The sequence below is a fragment of the Laccaria bicolor genome, genomic scaffold, assembly GCF_000143565.1.
Source record: "Laccaria bicolor S238N-H82 LACBIscaffold_25 genomic scaffold, whole genome shotgun sequence".
Classification (NCBI taxonomy): domain Eukaryota; kingdom Fungi; phylum Basidiomycota; class Agaricomycetes; order Agaricales; family Hydnangiaceae; genus Laccaria; species Laccaria bicolor.
Genome location: NW_001889896.1, coordinates 597,746 through 615,621, shown reverse-complemented (window position 1 = coordinate 615,621; position 17,876 = coordinate 597,746). Strand labels below are relative to the sequence as shown.

Sequence of the window (17,876 nt, the reverse complement as noted above, 5' to 3'; positions counted from 1 at the left end):
TAAAAAATTCTTTTTCTGGGGCTAACTCCGTGAAAGATTGTATCCTCTGAGTCTCTGGAACGAGTCCCCTCCTCCGTGAGGGTACCCCGCATACAAATTTATGGAACATGACTGTTATCATCGAAGCCGCCGACAACAGACAATTGTATACTTCGAGCCTCGATCTCCGTATGCTGTGTGTTTCTTCTCTCACTCTTTAGGAAACTCGAACGCTTATCAAGATGTCGAGAAATTCCTTATGCGCCCCATGTCTTTCTGCTTCAGACGCCGCTCAAATAACTAATATCGTCGTGCCAGACCATAGTGCATTTTCTTGTAACTTTCAGTGGCAACCATGATCTCAACGCTCTTCAGTTGCCTGTCAGTCTTGACATCAATATTCATCCGTTACCCCTGAACTCTGCCGCAGCTTGGATAGTCTATCTACACACAGGACTAGGAGTCATCATCCTTCCGATGGTGACGTTCTTTGACAATTTTTTCCTTGGAGGATCATCTGGAATGGTACAAGTTCGCCCTCCTGAAGCTGCTCATAGATAACAAATGGCGCTTTGCGTTAAGACTCGGAGGAGGGGGCAATATTTCAGAACAGGAATGTCTCAGCTTGAAATCGGAGAACAGGGTGAAGAAGTTATGAATAGTGAGTATTGGCAGAATAGGCCAGTGGCTGAGCCTGAAGGCCGTCGTCGTTTGTCTTCAAAGTTTAGAGAATTCCGAAGTTCGTGTTTCTCTAATCTTTGATAAAGCATGTCCACGAAAACAAGTCAGCAAGGCTTGGATATTCGCTCAGGGTCAACAGAGGGCATTGAGCTCTTCGCGTGGCAGATGACTTGCGTTAAGATATGTAATATGAACCAGCCTCAATGTATTCCAATTACAACCTTTACGACAACTGCTCTATTCGTAAAAAGACGATGTCAAAGAACTCCTCTAAATTACTTCTTCTTGCCCTTTGAGGCCACAGTAGCCGTGAGCGTCGCAGCCTTCTTCAAATTCTGCGGCGTCGCGACTCGGATACTCTTCACAGCTGCCTTGCCAGCGGAAACAGTGCTCTTCTTTGGAGCAGACTTAGCCGCTGCCCCGACGACCTTCTTAGCACGAGTGGCACCTCGAGTGGGTGAAGAAACCTTTGATGTCGGCTTTCCCGCAGACGTGACTTTCTTGGCTCCGGCCGCTCCTTTAACGAGGGACTTGGAGGCAGCAACCTTGGATGTCGGTTTGCGAGCACCAGTGGTCTTGGCGGAAGGCCTTTTAGCGGCTGCCTTCTGAGTTCCCCCAACCTTTGATGCAGTCTTCTTGACGCCTGCACGGTTCGCTCCCTTGGTAGCTGACTTCGCACCCACAGCTTTCTTGGAGCCCGCTCCCTTGCCAGCAGATTTGGGGGTGCGGGCACCAGCGACCTTCTTAGATGCTGCACGGTTTGCTCCCTTGATAAGAGCCTTCGCGCCAGCTGCCTTCTTCGAGGCCGCTCCCTTGGTGGTACGGGCACCAGTGACCTTCTTGGACCCTGCACGATTTGCTCCCTTTGTCAAAGACTTCGCTCCAGCTGCCTTCTTGGTACCCGCCCCCTTTGTGGTACGAGAGCCAGCCACCTTTTTGGAACCCGCGCGGTTAGCTCCCTTGGTGAGAGACTTGGAACCCGGTGTACGCGCACCAGCGACCTTTTTGGCACCAGCGCGAGCTGCTCCCTTCGTTAGGGACTTGGCTGTGGCGGTTTTCTTGCCAGCGCCGAGTTTTTTCGCGCCAGCGGCTCCGAACTTGGCAGTGGCAATGCGCTTGCCGGTAGGTGACTTGGAGGTGGGTTTACGAGCACCGGCAACACCTTTCCCTGCAAGTTTGCCTTTGGTACCAAGCCCTGATTTGGTGAGTTTGGACGCTTTGGTGGCTTTAGAGGTCCTGGAGAGTTTAGATGATGGTTTTTTCCCCGTGAGAGCGGATTTCTTTGCATCAGGTGTCAGCGCGGACTTCTTTCCAGCAGTTAAACGTCCTTTAGTTGCCGAGGTGAGTTTGGAGTTTTTCGCGCCAGCCGCGAGTGCGGATTTCTTGGACCCAGGTGTCAACGCCGATTTCTTGGATCCAGGCGTCAAAGCGGACTTCTTGGCACCCGCAGTTAAACGGCCCAAGGCTTTAGAGGTTGTGGCTAGCTTGGTAGCAGCTTTCTTGTCACCAGCGGCAGGAGTTTTTGCTTCTGCAGCCTTTTTGGTAGCCGCCTTATTCTTGAAGTAGTCCTTGGGAAGCGCGCACGACTGGCGCCTCACGAGGTAATGGGCTGCCTGCAAACCGTACCAATCAGACTAGGAAATGAGAAAGTGGTATTTAATCACGTACCATGTCGTGATCACCATCCGCCAACGCTCGTCTGTACATGTGGAACTCGCGGCGGCGGAGACCAGCATTCGCGCATAAGCTTGCAAATTGCCTGATGAAATGAATTGCGTGAATGGGTGACTCGTATGTAAAAAAAGCCAGAGAACGTACGCGTAGGACTCCGCGTTATTGTGCATACCCCCGGTCTTATCTCGTATGCCGGGGAAATTTTTGTCCTTATTGAGAGCTTCAATGGTCGTGTACGGCTCAGACGACTTTGTGTCTAAATTTGATGGTCAGCGTGGTTCAACTTGGAATATTAAGAAGCGGCTTACATCCCGTTTTGGCCGACACACGTGAGTCGCTACCTGGGATCATAGTGCCAGGCCTACCCCTCATATAATCGCCAGTGTCCGAGAGTACATGTGTGGCTTCGTGGATTAGGGTACCGGCTTGAGCGGCGGGCGAAGCTATGGACCATAATCGTGTCAGAACGTCAAAGGGGCAAAGTGGGTAGGCGTTTATCACACACATTCATGGTACTTTTCACCGAACACAACATGTTGAGCGACCATGGGATCCGTTTCAGAGTATTGCGTGTAGGCGACAACTCTTGGCGCGGCGGCAAGCTTAACAGGAACGTTGCCGGTCTTGAGCTTCTCGACATTTGCTTTAATGATGTCCCGGTCAGCGCTCGCTCCGAACGCGGCATCGATGAGAGGTTTATGCTTCTCGTTATCAGGGTCTGCGATGACTTTCTCCATTATACCGATTTGCCGATTAGCTTGAGAATCAAAGTTATAAGACAGTTTGTGAAAGAAAATGAAGACGAACCTTCGACTGTGGCCGCGTCGAGATTGCCTTGGTTGGTTGTTTCAGCGGCGTTAGCAGGAGCATCGTGAGTTAAACTGAGGGGCACTGAAAGGACGCCTTTTAAAAAATCGAGCTGAGTAAGTGACAGTATGACAGGCTAGAGTGACCGAACCCACCAGTAATAGATGCCAGAAGAAGGAGTCCCACCGGAGTATATTGAGAACGCATACTGAAGAATGAAATAAAGGGCAGAGGAAATTCGTTGAGGGTTGGTGACCTGCACCTGGAAGAAAATGCGTCAGGCCACCTGCACTCGAACTACAGCAGGAAACTCACCAATTGAAGACAGTGGATCGAATCGACCTGCGATGGGATGAGGATTGAGTTCTGAGGTCCGACCTTTATATATAGTTTTCTTATCCAGTAAACGACGTCCAGACGAAACCATTTCCTCAATTCAATGGGGAAATTTCGTCGCATGGTGACGGACTTTGGACAGTTGTTGGACAGACTTTGAAACGCTGTACCGCGTGGACGATTTTGGTTCCGAGAGAAGGATGAAGTCTGAAATCCGACACAGCTTGAATGGGTCATTGAAAATTTCACTATGTTGACACCATAAACTTACGGCTCATACCACCTGCTCAAAATCTCTTGAAAGAAATCAGAGCCAGGTTCAATTCCGAATCCCAAGCGTGTACTATCCGGTGCGTCGCCACCAAAACGAGGACTCAGGCGCGTTGCATGCTGGATTGATTTACGTCTGTGCGGAGTTGGATGCAAGTTGGATGATGCCAGAATGAAGCTATTTTCGTCATTTGAATGGAAAACGGATCCGGAACGGACGTCGCGCGAGGTCGCGTGGTTTCTCCTGGTGTCGTAAGTTGGACAGCTTGCCAGGGGTGGCTCAAGGGTGGCTACACAAGTCGTGCATATGATCGACAGGAGATCTAGCCTTGAATCATTCGGTTATATGGTGACCAGGTTGCCGGCGTTCGCGACTCTCACGTTTGAAGTAGAATGCTGAGCGGAGCTATATTGATATGAAAATCTGTGACTTGGGTGAAAGAAAATCAAGTGGTCGCACCCAAAGACATTTGTACTTCTCCAGAAGGGCTCCATAGGCCAAGAGAGTATGCGCGACTTTTCCGATTACGGCCAAGATTTACCGTGTTCAGAAGGTGCCCACTGCCCAGGTGCTAGGTGGTGCCTGTCATTGTCAGTGTCAATGTCGAACAGATGCACGTGCCTTGAAGAGCGTTGGCAGCTCAAACCATTCCCCGACGTCGACGACATCCCCTTTCTCGATATATCTTCATGCTTCAAGTTTCCTTGCGTTCGCAGGCTTAGCCTACCACGTATATTTTCCTTGATTAACATCAAGGTCTGACAATACAATCGGCTGTGCTGTTGGAGACCTACCAAACTGGGCAAATTTATCCTAGCGGGTCCTCCTGAGTCCTGACTCCACGGGACTTGCGCTCTGATTTTTTTGAACAGACTGCTTGATGATTGACGCTTAGGATCTATATTAACACCGGTTTGCACATCAAAATTTAGAAAGACAAGCCTTACGAATTCCTGCACTCCATCTCCCAACAACGACCCTCCACCCTCGAATTAATCATGGCCTCCGCTGGAATCAGTCTCTTCAAATCCTTCGACGGATACGTTGTATCCGTCTCCCTTTTCTCATCCTCTGACGGATCAACAATTGGTACGGCGATTGAATCTGTCACCTCGTTATCATCCCTTCTCGATACCGTGAAATCCCTGCTCCGCCAATGGCAGGAATCCAAAGTGAAGGCGTACCTAGTCTCCGTGCCCTCTGCTTTCCCGGCGGACGAGTATTACGACGTCCTCAATGCAATTACTGAAGGAACATCGCACTATTACTACGACACCGACGCGCCTGAGCCCGAGACCACGTTAGCGGAAGATGACCCCTCAGTTTTTATTACTCATGGCGAGGCATACTGCGCCACACTCCCCCACCACACAACAACGCCCACCATCTTATTTCTCGATTTCTACCCCGACCGCCTCTCCTCCGAATGTTTGTCAAGTTCTTTCGACAAGGGCGAACGCCAGACGAAAACCATCTACGCACTTACCTCCTCTTTCGCTCAGGGCATCTCAGATGAAGCTGCGCTGAAAATTGTTGATCCCAAATACCCATTCGAACGGGTTGTGCTGAACAATCCACTGCCTCAACAACTTCTTACTGTACGCACCTTCCTCGAAACACACTATCCCGGTACCCCAATTACTATCAACACGCCCGATGTTATCTCTGCTTCCACCGCTACCCGCCTTTACACAAGGTTAAATCTACCACCACAACCGAGGAGGTTAGGACAATACATTGTCCCCCTTCCTGTTAGCGTCACTTCAGCGTCTGGGGGTGCAGTCACTCTCGTACCCCCTCGATATAGGATTCCAACCAATGAAAGTATCGTCCTCACAACATCGAACGATAACCAACGCTCGGTGACTGTGCATCTTCTCCTTGGTAACCATCCCCTCGCCAAGGATAATGTGGTGCGAGGGGTCGCCTTTTTAGAAGGATTGAAGGCTTTGCCTAAGGGTGAAGCACGGATTAGGGTCACTTTCGGGGTTTGTATTCTTGGGGGCTGGCGGGATGCGGCAGCGGTCACGCTTGAGCAGGTGGATTGCGAGGATGGGGTGAAGAAGACCTTTCTATTCCCCAAGTTCTTCGCCGACCTGACGGATGACGATGATCGGTATGAGGTTGTCGAGGGAGGCGTGAAAGTCGAATATGACCAGCATTCAGACAAAGTTGTTGGGGAACTTCCTGAGTAGTCAACAGGTAGAATGAGTGGTATTTTATTCAAAGTCGTTTCATGTACTGTGTCACCGTGTAATTTTATTGTTTATGAAAGGTATCCACTGGCAAATACGGCCGACAATTTCTTGCCGAAGATTTTTCTTGAGTAAGAATGCAGTTGATGTATATAGTAGGACGGCGAGGGCCAAGTAATCAAAGAGGTAGATACGGCTAATTAAAAATTAAAAAAAATGTCCAACGATTGAAGGGTAGCTTGAGAGGCGATACAGTGAAGAATCCCTGACAGGTACTTCCTTTGGAGGGGCCGGAGGTTGCGGGAGCGCGTTAAGATGACGGGTGGAGCAAGAGCTAGCAAGAGGCGACCGCCGAATTGGGACAAAAACCTGCGTCGTCGTCCTCTGTGAGCGCGCCGGTGGTCTATTCAAGTAAATTCGGACTTGGTCAGCGGAAGTGAGCGGCGCAGATACCAGAGTAAGACTGACGGAGGAGTATTCGCAGAAGAAATCACGGGGGTTCTGACCCGCAAAGGTGGGATAACTGCAAAACAAGGTAGTTCCATCATTTTCGTTTTCGCCCAGTGGAAAGGCGGCTCCATCTTGTGGCGGGCAGGTGAAAGTGCAGGAAGGGACTCCGGAAGGTTTGGGGACTGCGCGTACTCCTGCGAATGCGAAGAGGGCGATGAGCGTGTAGAAAGAGAGATGCGGCATCTTCTGGGTAGTTGATGATGGTCGGTGAGACGAAGACAGTCGTCGCAAAAAAACCACATACTACCGCCCTATTTATAGGGACTAAAAGGAGGTTGACTTGCTGGTATATTTACGTCCGAGCACATGTAGCGGGCGGAAGGGACGGAAGCAATTGAACCTCCGGGAGAAATATAGGCAAACACCCGAAACATCGACATCCACTCAAGTCTTTCTCCCTATGTTATTTGAAACTTCTTTGTGAGCCTTTTTGTTTTCCTCCGTTCGAGCTCGAGCTCGCGAGGCATCAAGAAATAATTCTAGTTCTCAATCCTTCTACCTGAGGTCGTCCTGGAGGTTATCAGGTACATAAGCGCCCCACTTCAATTGCCCTCAAAAATAAGTGTAAGGCCGCGTCCATGCATGCAAGATCGGCGGGCCCACGAATATCGCGGAAGAGTTCAGAGCCGCCGTTCATGACTCCGCTCAGCTGGAATTCTGGACGAATGCGAGTCTCACCCCAAGAGGGCCAGGACTTGGAGATCCAACGACGTTTTGACAATATGAAAAGGATCCACAGACTCTGATAACGAAAAGACATGACAGCAGTAAAAGCGATGATTCCGAAGTGTTATTCCAGTAAGTCAAGTGATCCCGTTGACCGTGTACTTTCAAGGAATGTGGGTGCTGTCGAAATCGAAATCAAAGGCCAGAGGAGGCCACATTCTCCAAATCACCAATCGGAAAACCCGACAAGTTTTCCGTCCCAACTCCACCAGATCATTTCATCGTCTTCAGCGATGTTTGAGCCCTGCTCTAGAGCATCTTGAAGGAGGGTCAAGTCCGGGTTTATCCCGTCACGGCATGTCAACCAAACACCTTCTGGTTTGCCTTTCTTTTGTTTCATTGATCTAGATTTCTGGTTGGAGATAGCGTCAGTGTCCTTTCGCTGGAGAGATTCGTCGAGGAATTCATGTAGGACCGCCTCTAGCGAGTTGGAGGCGTTCTGGCGGGGTATCCATGCAGGGTGGGCGAACCGCCGTGGCGCGCGAATGAGGATGTGAGTCTGCGTTGGTGCTAAGGAGCGTGCGTTAGAGGAGACTGTGAGGAGGATGAGAGGACGACCGTACATAGTTCTGCTGATAAGCCGTAACTTTCAGCGTCGGCGCCTGCCAATGTCCGAGAGAGCAGACGGTCGGCACTGTTCAGGAATCTTTGTTCTTCTGCATGAGAAATATATGGTGGAGGAGAAGGAGGTGTGTCTTCCTCTTCGTCGCTGTTGGTATCGCCGTCGGGTTCACCAACATCTTCGTCATCGTCATCGCTGTCTTCTGGTTCTTCTTGATCGTCGGAGTCAGCGTGGTCATCGTCATCGTCTTCATCTTCGTCGCCATCGTCGTTGGCCTCCTCATCGACTTCACCGTCTTCTTCCTCTGGTTTGCCATTATCTTCCCTCTGGCCCCAGATACGGGCATCAAGCCCATCAACAGTAAGTATCACCTTCGACTTGGGAGTACTCAGACTTGGTCCAACAAGGATCGCCAGGTAAGCCCGAGCAACTCCAGACTTAGGCAAGCCTTTTGCAACAGAGTCTGACGATAAAGAGGAGCTCTGACAGCGAGCGAACGCCGTGGAAAGGGCTGTGAACGTCGTATCTAGGTGCGACGAAAGGGTATCGAACGAGGCAAGTAGTTCGGCGCGTTGTTTCGCAGCACGCGTGTTTGCCTGGCAAGTTCATTTTGTAAGCAAGAGTTAACAAGTGAATGGGTATAATCACGTACATTTCCTCCTGGTAACCGTCCTAGTTGCGCAACAGGACTTCAGGTGAGTAGCATCAGCTCCTTATGTCGTCCTGCAAACTAGCCGAACTCACAATGGAACCTGGTTCTTTAGATACAAAACGTGACCTAGCAGACTGGTTGCAAGCCTTGCAGCTACTGCGTCCGATATAGCGTCGACGTCGAGTCGTACAACGGGTACCCTGCTCTCGACTGTGACCTCATCAATCGATGGTGGTTGTCTGTCTTTGGCTGGCTCGTCGACATTCTTGAGGTTTTGGGGACCAATACCAGGTGGTTTTTGGGGAGTCAAGAAGGGCATAATTGATATTCTTGGGATATTCAAGATGACAGAATTGGTTGGTGTACAAAAAATGAATTCATCCCGTGATCGTTTCTGCAAACACAACACTGGGACAACAAGTTGTTGAACAAGCGCCAATCGATCATCGCAACTCATCTCACAAACATGCCTTCGCTCACAGACTCCCTTCAAAACCCCATATCTGTCAGAAATCGACCCAGAACAGAAGGATCTCCTTCCGTTCAATCTTCTTCCATTCAATCTCTTTCTATTCAACCTCCTCCCATTCAACTCCCTCGCGACCTTATCGAGACGATCTTCCATTTCGCCGCGGCAAATTCGAAAGATTTCTGCCACAGCATCTGCAAAGTGTCTACCTGGAGCAGATTCCTAGCGCAATGTTATCTATTTGTTACCCTGACGATAACTGATGCGAAGAGTCACTTTCGAGCCTTGCAGATCACCGCAGGCAGAATTCTCCATCAACCTTCCCAACTAGCCCCTGGTGCGCTCGTTCAGAATATTTGGATGGACCATTTTGCGGAATCATTTGTTTACATTGTCGAGAGCTGTCCCAACCTCAGAAACCTCGCAATTCGGTGTTCTATGTTCGAGAGCCTGAGTCGGGCCGGTGCTTCGAATCATACTGTAGCAAAACGCCTGTCGGCGGAAGCAATATCGCGGATACAGGAACTACATCTTTTCTTTATTACTGATGAAAATTACCGTTGGACTGCAGATCTATTTTCAAGAGCCGAGAATTCTTTAATTTTTCCCAAAATAAAGCGACTACGATTTTCTCAAACATGGGACTGCAGTTCGTTCCACTTTTCAAGCTTCAATCTCCTTACCCATCTCGCTCTACCGTGCTGTGACATGCGATGCCATACATTCGATGGGATTGACCGGCTCTTGAAGAGTGCCAAAAATCTCGAGATGTTGGTTGTAATCATTGTGATTGATAGTCTCGATGAAGGGGAACAACAGAAGGTGGAAAATTTTATACTGGATAAAAGACATGCACAGAAGGGATCCTTGCTTTATGGGTACTCTACCCTCTCCATGAACGTCCAAACGGAATGGTTTGAGGAAATGAAGGGCAGCCTCAGCATTTGGGAAAAGGCCATTGAGTATACTGACAGGCTGGTCCATCAGCACTTGTACGTCCCAACTAAGCGTATCAGCATGCTTGCACTCACAAACCCTCCTCGAAACCTCAGCCTTGTCCAACCGAAAATAGAATGCTTTGACCCCCTCCAGCTGTTTGATCCCATCCAGCTCCCCCACGAGCTTATCGAGACCATCTTTCATTTCGCGGCAGCTGTTTCAGAAGACTTTTGCCGGAGTATATGCAGATTATCCACTTGGACGAGAGCCCTGGCACAACGCCACTTATTTGTTACGTTAACGATAAAAAATTCAAGGAGTCACTTCCGAGCCTTACAGATTTCTGCTGGAAACATTCTCCACCAACCTTCCCAACTGATCCCAGGCGCAATTGTTCGAAATATTTGGATGAACCATGTTGCGGAATCCTTTGTTTTCATTTTCGAAAACTGTCCCAACCTTAAAAATCTTGCAATTCGTTGCCTTGAATTCATGCACTTGACTCGTGCCTCCAGTCGAACCGCTTTAATACCACTCTCAAATGAGGCTATGTCGCGGAAACAGGACCTCCATCTCCTCTTCATTATTGAAGAAGGTGTCACTTCCCACACACTGCATTTATTTCAGACCATGACACACCCGAGCTCCTTTATTTTTCCTAGGATAACACGATTGCGATGGACCTTCACAAAGAATTACGCAGCAATCCCTCTTTCAAAGTTCACCCTCCTGACCCATCTCGCTCTGCCGTATATTGCCTTGCAGTTTGACGCATTTGAACTCTCCCGACTCTTAGATGCCACCCAACATCTAAAGATGCTGGTTATGATCCTTATGGTTGATAGGCTTCATGAACGGGAACGACGGGATGTGGAAAATTATATCAAGATGAAAAGGTGTATGTCAGATCCAGAGGAGAGGCTTTACGGATACCCAATGTCGTCTCAGGAGGTCCAGATGGAATGGCTCGAGGAAACACAGGGCGGTCTCGATATCTGGGAAAGAGCCATACAGTATACCGAGCTGCTGGTTGACCAATTGGAATGAGCCTGGGGCTATTTTTGGGTACTCACTAACAGTGTTCGTTAGACTCGAGAGCAGTTTTAGAGTAGTGAGCGAATATCGTTTCGTTTTGGCTTCCCCCTTCTAAATGATACATGATATTTTTTGACCCGTATGTCTTGTTCAGAAAACGCAATCATCGCCAGAAAGAAGTTTATACTTCGCGTGGACACTGTGACACACCAATTGCATACCAATTAGAATGCTAAGTACTAACTTCTCTAATAATTATGAAAGTTAGAGCGTTCTGTCAAGCGTTACTTGTTACATAGATACTCACCTTTTCTCATACACTGTGGGCCGGAACGGCTTCAAAGTCCTCCCTGTTCCCCGACCAAAGAAAATATGACGTGAGTAAGATGAGAAGCGGACGTGTCTCATTGCGGGGATCGCGCTGGGATGGGAGGAATACTTCGGATAATATAGCCTAAAGTTTTACTCAAGTGGCGCGTATTTCTGTACCATCTAGCCAGGAAAAACTCATCGCACCGAACCACCCTCTGGCGAAGTTTCCAAGATGAAAGTCCCTTCCGAATCTCCGAATATTGAGCGACTACTTCTTCCATTGTCGGCCGTTTTGAGGGATTGGGGTTTGTCATATCAGCAGCTTGAAGGCTCTCTAAAAACGTGAACCCTAGTTTCTTTTTTTTAGCCGCGCGACCCTATATATATAAAATAGACATCCGTTACAATTTATCAGCAAAGTGGAATTGAAAGTCTCACCTCTGTGAAGTGATGTTTGATAATATTGCCCGAGTAAAAGACGTCCGCGGGGAATGGGTCATAATCGGCCCCTTGTTGCTGAATTTCTGGCGGCCGATCGCCGTCACCCCCCCAGATAGCTCGAGCTTTGGGAGAGGAGTCATCGAGAGGAAAGCGAATGGAGATACCGAAGTCAGTGATGTAATATCTGGTCGTTCCGTGCAGAGAAATGCTTTGCTCGCCCCTTCCAGTTCGGGCCTTTGTTTTGAGCGACAGGATGGAACCCACCAGGGTACATTGCATCAGCATTCATCATAATATTGGGTGCGTGACAATCACTATCGGGAAAAGGTGAGTAAGAGCTACTACTTACCGTAGGAACTCGTGCTGCACATACCGATGGGCTACTCTGTGTTGATGCATGAAATGTATACCCTATCAACACCACCAGGTGAGCTACCCATGCGAGGGGAGAGGTAGCAGGTCTCACCTCGAATACTTGCCCGAGAAAATCGATAACTTCTCCAACATCATGCATCATGGTTGAAGTTGCCGAAGAAAAATAGTAGCAAATAAACACACACCAGAAGTCGTCCTCGGCGCAGTGCGCATCTAGCGTGATCAAAGATGGACGTCGACTGGCTCGCCGAAAACTTACACTTCCATAATGAATCGACGACTGAACTACCCCTGGAGCTGCTTGAAATCATCTTTCACCTCGCAGCCGCCGAGTGCAGGCGTTTCTGCTACACCCTCTGGTCCGTATCCACCAGGGGTAGAACCATAGCGCTGCGCCACCTGCTTGTTTCGTTAATGATAAAATGCCCCGAAAGTAACTTTCGGGCTGTCCAGATAGTTGCAGGCAACATCCTTCACCAACCCTCTCATCTTACCCCCAGCGATCTCATCCAGAACATTTGGATGCCTCACGTCGCGGATTCCTTGGTTTTTCTTTTCGACAGCTGCAAGAACCTCAAGAATCTTGCCACTGATTGGCGATCCTTTGAGCACTTGATTGAGGCGGCATGCGGCAGCCATCCTTGGCGTGTTCTTTCCGATGCCGCCCTTTGGCAGGAACAAGACCTTTCCCTCCTCATCTTTACCACAACACACATTTCAAGCGCAAGGCTGTCTCAGATTAAGATGCTTGAAAGTCGTTTCAATGCATCGAATCCGGATTCCTCCAAGTTCCCTATATTCTCGAGGATCACACATTTGCGGCTTACGCCGTTGATAGCATACTATCACCAACTCCACCTCCCTTTGCTAACCTGCCTCACCCATTTGGCTTTGCCATACCATGATAATAGTATTCATCATGGCCACTACCTGCTTGAAAGTGCCAATTCACAAATTAAGATGGTGGTGATTGTGATATTCACTGACATCCTGTCAGAGGCTCAACAAGCACAGGCGAAGAGCGGGATAAAGAAGTGGAGGAAGATGAACAATAGACTCTACGCCTACGCCACTACATCCCTGGATACCGAGAAGGAGTGGCTCGAAGGGACGAAAGGTGGTGAGAGCATTTGGGAGGGGGCTGTCCGATACACGGAGCAAAACCTTGAGCTCTAAATCAGTTCAAGGCAATGCCTGGGAGAGTGTGGTCCATAGACGACTTAATGGGATCAAGCGAGAATCATGAACTTCACGCGACACAGAGAGAACCCCGGCTCTTGGGACTTGAGCTCGGTTAATCTGCAGCTTGATAAACGGCAAGTAATGAAGTGATTTCTCCGTGAGTCCTACACCATCGTGTATGATATTCCAGAGGGATCAAATCGTCGAGCACGGTGTTAATTGTGCAGAAAAGTGCTGGGAAAAATGAGGGCCGGGAACGATTCCATGAATACTATTTAGAGGCTGGCACTGGCTGGCTCGAGAAACGAGAGATAGGCGTGGGGAAGCATCAGAAGTTTGAGCCAGAATCAAAGTCACAGCGATAGGTACTCCAGAAAGATGTGTAAATGAGCGAGAGTACGGTCAAAGTACGGTCCAGCTCTTAGTACTGATCAGAAAAGCACTGAAAAGCAACCCTTTTATGTCTTTAAAAATGGGGCTAATTTAAAAAAAATAAAATGTCGCTCACATAGAGAACTCTCATGTGCCTCCTCTTCAAAAGTACTGAGCTTGAAGCAAAGATTGTAGGCTGAGCTGTTGCAATCCGAGTTGAATCCGAGTCAATGCTGTCCAACCTTTTGGTTTTAATTTGGCCAAGAGAACGCGGTTCGTCACAATTTCGTCACAAATGCAACGATTGTGTCACAGTCGCGCCTCACATCGAACGAGGACGAGCACTCCGCCGCCTCATCATCATGGCGCCTACAAACCTTGCAAAAGTTGTGAAGCCTGGTGCAAAGGACATCCGAATGTTTTTCAAAGGTCCCTCAGGGCAGAAGACACCAGCTTCGACTCCTGTTCGTATATGTTAGATTCTCTTCTCGCAAGGGTTCTCACTGACCGTATTCGGCAGATATCAACGTTAGGTTCACGAAAAGGGGATACGATCGAAATAAGTGAGTAATCTACATGAGAATTGTCTGCTCAGGTTGTGAAAACTGTAGAAAACAGGTGACGATGATAGGTCAGTTCCCAGAAATGATTCGAAATATGTCTGACGGTCAACCACAGTAAAACAAAGAAGCATCCACTGTAAGCGATCTGTGACGTGCAGAATCTATGTGTTTCTGATGCTCGCTGAAGCGTGGAACAGCCCAGCAAGGCGCGCTTGGTTGACAGTGATGATGAACCTGTGGTCAAGAAGCGATCCTCAAAGCCAAAGAAGGCCTCTGCTCTTTTATCGAGCGATGAAAGCGGTGCGCAACGCAGTTCATACTATTACCCCTTGAATGACCTGGTACAGATGATGGGGTCAAGGTTAAGAAAAAGCCGTCACCGTCAGTAACCTTTTCTTGACGTGGCTCAAGCTGATCCTCTCTTAGTCAAAAACCATCTCGGAAAGTTTCCACCAAGTCTTTGAAAGTTGACGACAGCGACGACGACGTGCCCGTTTCAGCCGCACGTAAGCGCAAGAAGCCAACAGCACTGGTGTCCAGTGATGAGGAGGAATTCTCGCCCCCTAAGAAAAAGTCAGCTGTGTCGATGAAATCCAAGGTTGGCTCGGCGAAAAACAAGCCCACCCCGAAGGCGTCGACAAGCAAATCAAAGCTCAAACCGAAGAAACGGGAGACGGACGACGACGATTTCGATATGCAGTCACCTGGCGATAGTCCAGATTCTGGGTCTGAAGTTCCAGAGGAAGAGGAGGAGAAACCACGCAAGCCGGTGAAGAAGGTTGCAGCACCCAAGAAAACCGCAGAGAAACCAAAGGCGGTGGAGAATGGAAAAGGCAAACAGAAAGAAGTTGCTGCTAAGCCGCAAAAATTCGAGTGAGTCCCTTGCTTTCTTGCAGTAATCAATCTCATTTTCGTAGTTGGGCTGCGGCGAAAGCGGCGAAGCTTGCTGGGCCAGCAGCACGTGGCTCCAAAGAGGTTCCAGATGGCGCACCTGACTGTCTTGCTGGACTCTCCTTTGTTTTCACGGGAGAGTTGAGCAGCTTCTCTCGCGATGAAGCCATCGACCTTGCCAAACGATTTGGGGGGTGCGTGATTCAATCTTCTTCCAACCATCTTCTTACATCGCTTCACAGACGGGTGGTGCTACAACCGTCGAGTAAGACGGATTACGTCGTCCTGGGGGACAATGCGGGACCGAGCAAGATTGCTGCCATCAAGAAGCACAAAATCAACACTCTCAGTGAAGACGAGTTCCTTGGGCTGATTGCCACTCGCAAGGGCAGTGGGAAGCTCGATGACAAGACGAAGAAGAAGATGGAGAAGGAGCAGGCTGAGATTAAGAAGGCGGCCAAGGAGATGGAGAAACGAGAGCAGAAGGACCACATCGCTGCTCAATCAGGCAAAACTATCGATCCTTCGACGCAGTTGTGGACCACGCGATATGCGCCGCAGTCTTTGAAGGAGGTCTGCGGAAATAAGTCCCAGGTCGAAAAGCTGCAATTATGGCTGCATGACTGGTTCGTCTCGCTTGCATGGTATACACGAGATGCTAATTTGCATTTAATAGGCCAAACAGCTTGAAGTCTGGTTTCAAAAAGCCTGGAAAGAATGGTATGAACGTGTTCCGTTCTGTTCTCATCACTGGATCTCCCGGAATTGGGAAGACGACCAGTGCCCATCTCTGTGCGAAACTCGAAGGGTTTACGCCTATCGAGCTCAACGCCAGCGATGCTCGGAGTAAGAAGCTCGTCGAGGTAATCTATTCTTGTTCCATTCAGCACCAGCTGTCCTAACCGATTGCCCCTCAGAATGGCATGAACATCAACAACAAGTCGCTTGATGGTTATATAAATGGCGCTCACGTAAGGTTTCAACCTCGTCTCCATGAATTTACGATCTATATCTGCTTTCTAGGACACAAACTCTCTCGGAGTTCAAATTACAGACAAGACGTGTCTTATCATGGACGAAGTCGACGGCATGTCAGCAGGTGATCGCGGTGGTGTTGGTGCTTTGAACGCGTTGATCAAGAAGACCAAGGTTGGTGAAGTCCATAGTGTAGATCCTTGCCAATGCTGACCGTTCCACAACGTAGATCCCAATCATTTGCATAGCGAATGACCGACAAGCGCAAAAGTTGAAGCCGCTGGTAGCCACGACCTTCAATTTGACCTTCCAGAAGTAGCACAGTTTCGGTTTCATTTTAAGTTTCCGTACTGATGATGGGCGTAGACCTCAGGTGAACTCTATCCGTTCGAGGATCTTGACCATTGCCTTCAAGTAAGGGTTCGAAGTATGGTTTCAACGCAACTAATCGTTAACTCTGCCCAGGGAGAAGATGAAGATCCCAGCCAACGTTATCGATCAACTCATTACTGGTACTCAATCGGACATCCGGCAGGTCCTCAACATGCTGTCCACCTGGAAGCTTTCAAATGACGCAATGAGCTTTGACGAGGGCAAGAACCTGTACGTTCCCGAATAATCGCTCAAAACGTATTCAGCATTGATCACCCATGCCAGCGCCAAGATGAACGAGAAATATTCAACCATGTCGCCCTTCGACATCACATCAAAAATGCTGGGCCCTTACCTGTTCTCTCACACGGCAAGGGAGACGTTGGGCGAGAAGATGGAATATTACTTCCAAGATCACTCCTTTGTGCCACTATTCATCCAGGCACGTATCTGTATCTTTTCTTCATATCACAGTTAACAAGCTGCTTCTTTTGTACAGGAAAACTACCTCAAAACTCAACCCGCCAAATTGAGAAATCTGGAAGGACCAGAGAAGATATTGAAAGAGCTAGAGTTGATGGATAAGGCGGCATCTTCGATATCAGATGGAGACTTAGTTGATGCTTTGATTCATGGGTGAGCCATTCCGTGATGAGTCAACTCTAATATTCTTAACCCAGCCATCTCAGACCAGAGCAACATTGGGGCTTGATGCCCCTCCATGCAGTCTGCTCAGCTGTCAGGCCTTCATCGTTCCTGTACGGCACGGGAGCTCACTACGGAGGGCCTAATTCGATGTCGTTCCCCCAGTGAGTTACGTGTTAAAGTGTGAAGTATGTGCCATCGAAATTGACGCGATCCAGGTGGCTGGGACAGAATTCAAAACAGACAAAACTTAACCGGCAGTTGGGCGACGTTCAGATCCAGATGCGACTCAAGGTTTCAGGTGATAAACACGAAATCCGACAATCATACATCCCAGCATTGTTCCCCCATATCGTGAAGCCTCTGATGGACGTAGGAGCCGTATGCCTTGTCTGCTTCCTTCCCTTGATCTGCATTAATGAAGCGATGTTGATATAGAGCGCGGTGGACGAAGTCATTGAGCGCATGGACGAATACTATCTCAACAAAGAAAGCTGGGACACCATCGTAGAGCTGGGTGTGGACACTCATAAGGACGTCGATGTGTTGAAGAAGATTACCACTGCCACTAAGAGCAATTTCACGAAAAAGTACGTCTATACCGTCAAGCAGCCTTCTCATGTACTGATCGAGATTTAGGTACAATGCCATGGAGCACCCTATACCCTTCCACAAGGCTCAAGACCTAGGAAAGGTGCCCAAGAAACTTGCAGGTGGTCCTGCCCCCGATATCGAAGAGGCTTATGAGGTTCGATATCTTGAGCAATGGATCCATACCACGATACTAACGTAGCACCAGGCTGATGATATTGCGGACGAAGCCTCTGATGAGGAAAGCAAGAATAAAGACGACTCCGACGACATTTCAAAGGACTCCCTCATCAAGGCTCCGAAGAGGAAGAAACCGGCTGC

General features: G+C 48.9%; 7 protein-coding genes across 7 annotated transcripts; 4 read left to right on the top strand and 3 right to left on the bottom strand.

The window, feature by feature from the left end:
• Positions 1-100: 100 nt before the first annotated feature.
• On the top strand, positions 101-887 carry LACBIDRAFT_303907 (uncharacterized protein; the record flags this gene model as incomplete). Its single annotated transcript, XM_001884446.1, has 3 exons — positions 101-175; positions 298-504; positions 562-887. The coding sequence occupies 3 exons, from the start codon at positions 101-103 to the stop codon at positions 739-741; spliced, it is 462 nt and encodes a 153-aa protein (XP_001884481.1). The 3' UTR covers positions 742-887.
• Positions 868-4,217, bottom strand: LACBIDRAFT_294979 (uncharacterized protein). Its single transcript, XM_001884327.1, has 12 exons — positions 4,208-4,217; positions 4,129-4,153; positions 3,749-4,012; positions 3,457-3,700; positions 3,297-3,403; positions 3,142-3,237; positions 2,840-3,091; positions 2,643-2,777; positions 2,479-2,590; positions 2,329-2,419; positions 932-2,273; positions 868-898 (listed from the first exon to the last, which is right to left on the bottom strand). Exons 5-11 carry the CDS (start codon positions 3,346-3,348, stop codon positions 936-938), a joined length of 2,076 nt encoding a protein of 691 aa, XP_001884362.1. The 5' UTR covers positions 3,349-3,403; positions 3,457-3,700; positions 3,749-4,012; positions 4,129-4,153; positions 4,208-4,217; the 3' UTR covers positions 868-898; positions 932-935.
• Positions 4,218-4,255: 38 nt separating this feature from the next.
• On the top strand, positions 4,256-4,510 carry LACBIDRAFT_303905 (uncharacterized protein; the record flags this gene model as incomplete). The annotated part of the gene is made up of 1 exon (XM_001884445.1): positions 4,256-4,510. The coding sequence occupies one exon, from the start codon at positions 4,256-4,258 to the stop codon at positions 4,508-4,510; it is 255 nt and encodes an 84-aa protein (XP_001884480.1).
• Positions 4,511-4,746: 236 nt separating this feature from the next.
• On the top strand, positions 4,747-6,038 carry LACBIDRAFT_303904 (uncharacterized protein; the record flags this gene model as incomplete). The annotated part of the gene is made up of 1 exon (XM_001884444.1): positions 4,747-6,038. The coding sequence occupies one exon, from the start codon at positions 4,747-4,749 to the stop codon at positions 5,941-5,943; it is 1,197 nt and encodes a 398-aa protein (XP_001884479.1). The 3' UTR covers positions 5,944-6,038.
• Positions 6,039-7,345: 1,307 nt separating this feature from the next.
• Positions 7,346-8,712, bottom strand: LACBIDRAFT_303903 (uncharacterized protein; the record flags this gene model as incomplete). Its single annotated transcript, XM_001884326.1, has 4 exons — positions 7,346-7,689; positions 7,743-8,337; positions 8,394-8,430; positions 8,486-8,712. The coding sequence occupies 4 exons, from the start codon at positions 8,710-8,712 to the stop codon at positions 7,346-7,348; spliced, it is 1,203 nt and encodes a 400-aa protein (XP_001884361.1).
• A 1,992-nt stretch (positions 8,713-10,704) lies between these two features.
• LACBIDRAFT_330201 (uncharacterized protein) lies at positions 10,705-12,603 on the bottom strand (the record flags this gene model as incomplete). The annotated part of the gene is made up of 10 exons (XM_001884325.1): positions 10,705-10,856; positions 10,879-10,981; positions 11,047-11,068; positions 11,144-11,290; positions 11,353-11,525; positions 11,587-11,711; positions 11,854-11,903; positions 11,939-11,952; positions 12,283-12,363; positions 12,403-12,603. The coding sequence occupies 10 exons, from the start codon at positions 12,601-12,603 to the stop codon at positions 10,705-10,707; spliced, it is 1,068 nt and encodes a 355-aa protein (XP_001884360.1).
• Positions 12,604-13,880: 1,277 nt separating this feature from the next.
• LACBIDRAFT_303901 (uncharacterized protein) lies at positions 13,881-17,757 on the top strand (the record flags this gene model as incomplete). Its single annotated transcript, XM_001884443.1, has 19 exons — positions 13,881-13,982; positions 14,039-14,081; positions 14,137-14,149; positions 14,269-14,442; positions 14,508-14,954; positions 14,999-15,166; positions 15,215-15,598; positions 15,649-15,835; positions 15,890-15,943; positions 15,996-16,121; positions 16,177-16,262; positions 16,314-16,361; positions 16,413-16,550; positions 16,605-16,761; positions 16,819-16,955; positions 17,009-17,128; positions 17,183-17,345; positions 17,403-17,554; positions 17,604-17,757. The coding sequence occupies 19 exons, from the start codon at positions 13,881-13,883 to the stop codon at positions 17,755-17,757; spliced, it is 2,853 nt and encodes a 950-aa protein (XP_001884478.1).
• Positions 17,758-17,876: the final 119 nt, after the last annotated feature.

Bases quoted from the DNA above. Each gene is read 5' to 3' on its own strand.
- LACBIDRAFT_294979 (XM_001884327.1), bottom strand. From the start codon at position 3,348: ATGCGTTCTCAATATACTCCGGTGGGACTCCTTCTTCTGGCATCTATT. The intron at 3,092-3,141 runs GTTCGTCTTCAT...TTGATTCTCAAG, and splicing joins CGACGCGGCCACAGTCGAAG to CTAATCGGCAAATCGGTATA. The intron at 2,420-2,478 runs GTACGTTCTCTG...TCATTTCATCAG, and splicing joins AATAACGCGGAGTCCTACGC to GCAATTTGCAAGCTTATGCG.